The 9328-nt window shown below is 31.7% G+C and overlaps 1 protein-coding gene across 1 annotated transcript in view; it reads right to left on the reverse strand.

Moving 5' to 3' along the window:
* Positions 1 to 390: 390 nt before the first annotated feature.
* Positions 391 to 9328, reverse strand: part of LOC111697839 (uncharacterized) — a 26824-nt gene continuing 17886 nt past the window's right edge. The window contains exon 6 of the mRNA XM_023467971.1: positions 391 to 648. Coding sequence (XP_023323739.1) covers positions 391 to 648 — 258 coding nt within the window. The remainder of the gene's footprint in view (positions 649 to 9328) is intronic.

Consider the following 9328-nt stretch of genomic DNA (forward strand, 5'->3'; position numbering starts at 1 on the left):
CTGATTGAAACACTGCAGAATTTCCAAACCAATATTTCTTATCTAAACTATAGATATATCCTTGCTGCAGAATACAAACATTTACCTATTAAAGGGACTGTTAACATTTTTTCATGTGAACCTGTATTTGAAAAGTTACAACCCTTACTAACAACGGTAATAAGACCCTTTAAACCTCAAAATGAGACCGAAATTAAAGAGATTTGTTTTAGAAATTAGGGCAGGTTATTTATGTTCAATCTTAGTTAGGGTAGGCTTATGTTCAATCTTAGTTAGGGTAGGCTTATGTTCAACCTTAGTTAGGATAGGCTTATGTTCAACCTTAGAAAGGGCAGGCTTATGTTCAACCTTAGTACGGACAGGCTTATGTTCAATCTTAGTTAGGGCAGGTTATTTATGTTCAATCTTAGTTAGGGAAGGCTTATGTTCAATCTTAGTTAGGGCACACTTATGTTCAACCTTAGTTAGGGCAGGCTTATGTTCAACCTTAGTATGGGCAGGCTTATGTCCAATCTTAGTTAGGGCAGGCTTATGTCCAATCTTAGTTAGGGCAGGTTTATGTTCAACCTTAGGTAGGGCAGGCTTATGATCAATCTTAGTACGGGCAGGCTTAGGTTCAACATTAGTTAGGGCAGGCTTATGCTCAATCTTAGTTAGGGCAGGCTTATGTTCAACATTAGTTAGGGCAGGCTTATGTTAAATCTTAGTTAAGGCAGGCTTATGTTCAACCTTAGTTAGGGCAGGCTTATGTTCAACCTTAGATAGGGCAGGCTTATGTTCAATTTTAGTTAGGGCAGGTTTATTTATGTTCAATCTTAGTTAGGGCAGGCTTATGTTCAACCTTAGTTAGGGCAGGCTTATGTTCAACCTTAGTTAGGGCAGGCTTATGTTCAACCTTAGTTAGGGCAGGCTTATGTTCAACGTTAGTTAGGGCAGGCTTATGTTCAATCTTAGTTAGGGCAGACTATTGTTCAATCTTAGTTAGGGCAGGTTTATTTATGTTCAATCTTAGTTAGGGCAGGCTTATGTTCAACCTTAGTTAGGGCAGGCTTATGTTCAATCTTAGTTAGGGCAGGCTTATGTTCAACCTTAGTACTTTGAGCTAAAATTACATTTAAAAAAAACTTTAAAAACAGAATAGACTAATATCCCATAGTACTTTGAGCTAAAATTACATTTAAAAAAAAATAAAAAAACAGATAAACTAATAACCCGTAGTATTCTTAGCTAAAATTACATTTAAAAAAAAAAACAAAAAAAACAGAATAGACTAATATCCCACAGTACTCTGAGCTAAAATTAAAGATTTAAAAAATTTTTGATGGAAGCAAAAATATATATTATCGTAATCAAAATTCAAAACAAAATTATTGTAAACCGTTCGCTTAAAGTTTGTTACTTTTTGAGCGTTTAAATCTGAAACGACAAAAAGTTATAGACGGAAAAATATTGTTTGTTAATTGAAAGGAAAACCCTTCTCTCTCTTAGAACATCAGACAATAATGTTATTTTTTTTTCTTTCTGTAATTTCTACAGATCTTACATTTACGGAGTTGCAGGCCGTCGATTCACAACCGTACTCCTTTTAACATTTATCTGATGAATAATTGTAGGAGTAATTGCCGTTTGTTTAGCTTAAAAAGTGTTCCATTGTGACAATTTTCTTCATTGTCACAACGGAGAAACAACATTTTAAAACAATCAATAATCAAGAGAAGATTATGGACAGCTCATTTTCTTGATAAGATAAAGAGATTTTTGGAGCACTGTTGAAAATCGACAAGGAGACTCTGTAAATTCTAGAGCACTGCTGTGNTACCCCCTCCTCTAGTTTTTTCGTCCTAGCACTTTAATTTTGTGAAATTGTGTTACTTTTAATGAATAGAAATTTAAAGGATTTTTTTGTAAAAAACATTTTTTATGTTTTGGGTAAGAATAATAATACATTTCTCCTGGATGAATAATGATATATTTCTCTAGGATATACCTGATGAATAATACTATATTCTCCTGAATATCCCTGGTGATGAATAATATATTCTCTTGAATATCCTTGGCAAATAATAATATATTCTCCTGAATATCCCTGGTAAATAATAATATATTCTCCTGAATATCTCTGGTAAATAATAATATATAGTCCTGGATATCCCTGGGGAATAATAATATATTATCCTGGATATCCCTGGTGAATAATAATATATTCTCCAGGATATCCCTGGTGATGAATAATAATATATTCTCCTGAATATCCCTGGTGAATAGTAATATATTCTCATAAATATCCCTGGTTAATAATACTATATATTCTCCTGAATATCCCTGGTGAATAATAATATATTCTCCTGAATATACCTGATGAATAATAATATATTCTCCTGAATATCCCTGGTGAATAATACTATATTCTCCTGAATATCCCTGGTGAATAATAATATATTCTCTTGAATATACCTGATGAATAATACTATATTCTCCTGAATATCCGTGGTGATGAATAATATATTCTCTTGAATATCCTTGGCAAATAATAATATATTCTCCTGAATATTCCTGTTGAATAATAATATATATAGTCCTGATATCCCTGTGGTGAATAATAATATATTCTCCTGGATATCTCTGGTGAATAACAATATATTGTCCTGATATCCCTGGTGAATAATAATATATTCTCCTGAATATCCCTGGTGAATAATAATATATTCTCCTGAATATCCCTGGTGAATAATAATATATTCTCCTGAATATCCCTGGTGAATAATAATAAATTCTCCTTGATATCCCTAGTGAATAATAATATATTCTCCTGTATATCCCCGGTGAATAATAATATATTCTCCTGAATATCCCTGAGGAATAATAATATATATTCTCCTGAATATCCCTGGTTAATAATAATTTATATTCTCCTGGATATCCTTGATAAATAATGATACATATTCTCCTGGATATTCCTTGTGAATAATAATATAGATGAGTAGGAGGAAGGTCTTCCATCACAGTTACTTGACAATTAGAAGATTAAGTTCTTTTCAGTATTTAATATTCTTTATTCACATTTATACACAACCTCTCTTATAGTATTCAATATTCTTTATACACATTTATACACAACCTCTCTAGTATTCAATATTCTTTATACACATTTATACACAACCACTCTAGTATTCAATATTCTTTATACACATTTATACACAACCTCTCTAGTATTCAATATTTTGTATACACATTTATACACAACCTCTCTAGTATTCAATATTCTTTATTCACATTTATACACAACCTCTCTAGTATTCAATATTCTTTATTCACATTTATACACAACCTCTCTAGTATTCAATATTCTTTATTCACATTTATACACAACCTCTCTAGTATTCAATATACTTTATACACATTTATACACAACCTCTCTAGTATCCAATATTTTGTATTCACATTTATACACAACCTCTCTAGTATTTAATATTCTTTATACACATTTATACACAACCTCTCTAGTATTTAATATACTTTATACACATTTATACACAACCTCTCTAGTATTCAATATACTTTATACACTATACACAACCTCTCTAGTATACAATATTCTTTATTCACATTTATACACAACCACTCTAGTATTCAATATTCTTTTTACTCATTTATACACAACCTCTCTAGTATTCAATATTCTTTATACACATTTATACACAAACCTCTCTAGTATTCAATATACTTTTTAAACATTTAAACACAACCTTTTTAGTAATTAATATGTTTTATACATGTTTATACACAACCTCTCTAGTATTCAACATTCTTTATACACATTCATACACAACCTATCTAGTATTCAATATTCTTTATACACATTTTTACACAACCTCTCTAGTATTCAATATTCTTTATACACATTCTCTAGTATTCAAAATTCTTTATTCACATTTATACACAACCTCTCTAGTATTCAATATTCTTTATACACATTTATACACAACCTCTCTAGTATTTAATATTCTTTATACACATTTATACACAACCTCTCTAGTATTTAATATACTTTATACACATTTATACACAACCTCTCTAGTATTCAATATACTTTATACACATTTATACACAACCTCTGTAGTAATTAATATTTTTTATACACGTTTACATTGAAAAATTGGGCTATGAACATGCATTTCAACCCTATAGCTTTTCTCTAAAGCCTTTTTATAGGGGGATGGCGCCCCCAGGCTATACATAGATTTATACCCTATAGCCTACATAGCATTATGAATGGTTCGTGAGGGTATATTCGAAATAAAGCGAGGAATGTTTTTTTCTCGTCCCCTGTTAGATGTAACTAAATGTATTGTTTATTGAAAGATTAATTTTGTTCAATTCTTAATGGTTTGAGAACCTATAACTTAAAAACAGGTTTTTGGGTGAACACCCTTTAGGTTAATAAATACTTTGATAAACTCTGGGATATTACATTTACAAATGCTCTGCACTATCTTTACTCTGCGAGCAAAGTGCTAATTTGGTGCCATTTAATTTTCAATTTAAGCATTTAAGCAAATTTAAGTTGTATTGAAGGTACGGCTAGGGTTGTTACGATCGTTTTTTGTTTCGTTTTTCAATCTTTTTCTAAAACGATAGTTTCGTTTTTGGAAAAAACGATTGTTTTTTAAAACGACCCACTCTTTTTGAACTTTTAAAAACGAATAAGGATCGTTTTAGAAAACGTTTGTGACTGTTTTTAAACGATTGTTTTTTAAAAACGATCGCCTTTGAAAAAACGATAGTTTTTGAAAAAAAATATTATTGACAATTATGTTAACGATCGTTAACGAAGGGTTTGCGTTAACGATCGTTAACGAGACAACAAACTTAAAAAATTACATGCAACTTTATTAAATGTCGTCTTACACGAAGGTAAAAAGTTGTGGGAGAGCTAAAACTTCTTGATATTTTCTTAAAACCTACTCAATGATAAGTTCAGATGCCCTTCAGGTCGGTTTCCTGTCTTCGTTAACGATCTTTAACGAAGGGTCGTAGTTAACGATCGTTAACAAAGGGTCGTCGTTAACGATCGTTAACAAAGGTTCGTCGTTAAAGATCGTTAACAAAGGTTCATCGTTAACGATATTTAACGAAGGTTCGACGTTAAAGAAACGACGATTTTTATAAAAACGATCGTTTTGAAAAAGACTATTTTTAAAAAACGAACTTTTTATAAATACGATCGTTTTGTTCTCGATTTTTCATCGTCGTTTTCATAACGAAATGATCGTTTTTCAAAAAAATGAAAACGATAACATCCCTAGGTACGGCTAATTGTTATTTTGAATTACACACCCATCTTGTCAATTTGTTTGATATCATGATAAAATAAATTCTACGTTAATCTACTTAAGCTAGTCGTCTAGTCCCTATCAATTGTGTAGAAACAACCGACCAACAAAGAAATTAATTTGAAAAACAAAAATTTGGTTGAAAATCGTTAAACCTGATTTCTGCGATCTAGAAAAATCACTTTTTCGATTAAATTCAAAGATTTAAAAATATATAGAAAAAAGTTTAAACCATGTGACTTAAGTTTATGATAATTATTCAGACTTAATTATAAACTAAATCTAAGTTGACTCTTCCTAGAGCCTGTAAATAAAAACTTTGTTTTACAAAGTTCTGAAAAATATTGCTTAGAGTTAAAAAATATCTAATTGTAATGTACTAGGAGCAAAAGTTTTTTAGCCTTTCAGAGACATTTATACAAAAGATCCGCAAATATTGTTCAGCTATTTTATACCACCGATTGCAAGAAAATGGCCTAAAAAAAAAAACAATAAAGATTAGTTTTTTCGGTAACCCAATGTCGTAACTCGTAGACCTTAGATAATTTAAACTTTAAATTTAGTTATATCAAATAATCTAAGTTTGAAATATTTAAGGTTTTCGCCATCAGGTTACATAAGGATTAGAAAGTAAGAGTTTGTGGCAAAGACTCTATTCCTTTATCAACAGTTTATGCTTTGTTAAGAAACCCTCTTGGAGAAGAAATTAAACATTAAATATTATTTTTTACAGGGTTTTGCGTTCGTTAATAGGTTAACGTTCGTTAATATGTTTACGTTTGTTAATAGGTTACGTTCGTTAGCAGTTTTACGTTTCTTAACAGTTATACGTTCGTTGATAGGTCTGCGTCCTTTAATAGGTTTACGTTCGTTAATATGTTTACGTTCGTTAATAGGTTTACGTTCGTTAAGAGGTTTACGTTCGTTAAGAGGTTTACGCTCGTTAATAGGTATACGTTCGTTAATAGGTTTACGTTCGTTAGTAGGTTTACGTTCGTTAAAAGGTTTGCGTTCTTTAATGAGTTTCTTGAAATTCGAAGGTCACTTTGCCCAGTCCTCGTGGATTTAACGGTTCTGTCAATATGTTGGAAAGCTGTGACTTTTAATCACAATTTTAACATAATTTTTTAGCTTTTTTAAAATACTTTTTTATCGGCATAAAAGTTTAAAAAAATCCGTAAGTTAAACGATTGTTGAATTATAGATCAAAACACGCTTGATTTCAAATATAAGAAACCGAATGCTTCTCACTCTGGTTAGTCCGGGGTGAGTCCCGCTGCCCCAAATTTAAAGCAGTAATCTCTGTTTGTTGGTTAGTTTTTATGTCTGATCATAACTCATGAACCCTTGAAAGATTTGATTTAAATTTTGACTGAGCAACTCGGTAGAAACTTGGGAATGTTTGCTTGGTTTAAAAATTTGAAGTTGAGTAGAGACCGAAATTAATGAATTTGAGCTACGTAGCTGAACTATTTACTGCCCGTTCCAAATTGAAACCATCGATTCAAAGTTAAAGATTAAGGAAGATTTGAATTCAAATTCGAACCGGCAGTGTTGGCAGTTCAAATTCATTAAATTTCGTCAAAGGTTGGCTTTAGTAGAGAAAGTATAGTTTCCAGGTAAAGCTGAGTTCCCAAGCTAGTTGGAGAATGGGTATATCCTATTGTACTAGAAGTAGAAAAGCTAACAATTATGCATTAATTTCTCCCCTCCAAGGCTCCAGCCCTGTTAATGGATACATTGCATTAACAAACAATGAGGATATTGTATAAGATGCAATACAGTTCATAATTATACATACAGTAGGGGGGGAGGGGGAAGGAGTGGTTAGTAAACAGTAAATATATTTCTTATTTCTAAGCCAAGCAATTAATTTAGGAGATGCATTAAAGTTGATTTAAGGTTTTTATCTGAACCAATAGCACTTTAGAACAGAACCAGTGAAAGAAAAGACTTGGGGGAAATTAATGGAGATGAACAAAGGGAATGGAAATAATTAGAAATTTGTTTTTTATATTCAGGGTTAACCCTATCTCCGCTGGGGTACTTGAAAACCAGGATACGCTGGGGGGGGGGTCAATTTGACCCCCCCCTCTAAATCCCATGTTTTATGTCCAAATATGACAAATGATACATCATTAGAAAGCTCTTGTGCTCTACTTTTAGAATCTGCAAAAAAATTTGCAAATTTGCGAAAATTGAATTTTTTATCGCAAAATCCAGTTTTATAGTAAAAATGTTTGCAAAAAAATATTTGTCCAAAATATGACAAATTATACATTTTTGAAAAGCCCTTGACCATGCCATTTCAAATATGCAAAAAATTTTGCAAAATTTTAAATAACCTGATTTTTAATCAAGAAAAACTAAAAATGTGCAAATTTCCTTTGACAGGTTGTTTGCAAAAAATTTGCAATTTTTTTTTCGCAAAACTTGTGCAATCCGTTTCCTTATGTCATAGGCTTTCCAAAAAGCTAAATTTTATCAAAATCTGACAAGTGAAAGTGGGTCAAAACAAAGATTTAGTTTGATACAGGCAAGAGCAGTCATTCAGGCAGTGTGCCTGAGGACTCAGGCAGTTAGTATTAAAGCCCGGTTTTAGGCCTAAAGGGAGGGCTTTGGGTATGTAAGAAAAGTCAGAAAATTTCAACAGACTCAGACCAATACTTTTTGAGTTATGTAAAAAAAACTACAGGGGGGGGTCAAATTGACCCCCCCCCCAGCGGGAATAGGGTTAAAAGATATATCTATTCTATCCATGCGTTTAAATAGATTCATCTGTTGTAACAGCTGCAGTCTCCAGCCACTCTCCAGAGCGTAGACTATACACTTATACGGTTTATATCTGCAGACAATATTCACTTTAAAAAAATTTTGTGAAGGTTCCAACATTTTAAAATTACATCAAGTAAAAGTTTGCTTTCATTAAACTTTGCAAAAAAGAGAAACTATAAGAAAAAAACAAAAATCTCTCTTAAACGATCAAATCTGGTTTGTTTGGATTCGTTTTTTGCATTTTCTTTTTCTCTTTGAAAATCAATTATTTTTAAGTATGGTTTCCCTATAAAGTTACTTTTGAAATTGTGAAACTCAAATTTTCTAATCCCTATATCTTTGCAACTTGATGATGTGCACCCTTGATATTTCAAGCTTAGACTATTTGATTTGAATCTATAGTTTAGACTAGGTTTATGACGTCATTGTGTTGCATAGACGCAGTGATTAAATAATGATAGTTTGTGGCAAAGACTTAATTCATTTGAGGAAAATGCGAGAATTAAACACTTTTCAACATTTAAAAACATTTATTGATTTGATAAATGTTTAAAGGGTACTGCTGTAAATCAGAAATGCCACTCTTTTGTAACAAAGAGTTTTTTGAAAATGTCAGAGGTTTATATTTTTACGAGAAAGCTGAGTTAAAGTGACCTTCGGAGGCCGAATTTAAAGAATTTGAGTCGCGGCTCAAATATGATTTGTTCCACTTAAAATTGGGTTCAATGTTTCAAGATTTAAGTTGGTGCTCAATTGAAACCAGTTTTTGCCGAATTTGAGACGCGGTTCAAATTCATTAAATTCTGAAACTGGAGGCAAGCTTATTCAGCTTTACAGTCACAACACCATAAAGTATGTTTTACTGTTAAACATACATTTAGAATTCAGATGCTCACACAAGAACAAAATATAATGTAAAAATAATTCAGTTTAAAATTTTAGAATTGTGGAAAAGGTAAGAGTAGAGAAATGTTCAAAAGTAAATTTTCTTTAAAGTACTTCCTCTGTAGAAACTTATATCCGGAGTTAATATAGAACTGTACCCGGAGCTTTGTTCTGTATTTAATCAGGCACAAGATTATATGTCCAGTAGACCGTGAAACTGGTGGATTTGTCTTTCTCTAATATAGAAACCGCGGGGGCCTGGGCTGTGCACACTTAAACTAAAGATCGTACTTTATTCAATATCAATATATCAAAATCTACTAGTTTTGGGGGGG

The sequence above is a fragment of the Eurytemora carolleeae genome, unplaced genomic scaffold, assembly GCF_000591075.1.
Source record: "Eurytemora carolleeae unplaced genomic scaffold, Eaff_2.0 scaffold89, whole genome shotgun sequence".
Lineage (NCBI taxonomy): Eukaryota > Metazoa > Arthropoda > Copepoda > Calanoida > Temoridae > Eurytemora > Eurytemora carolleeae.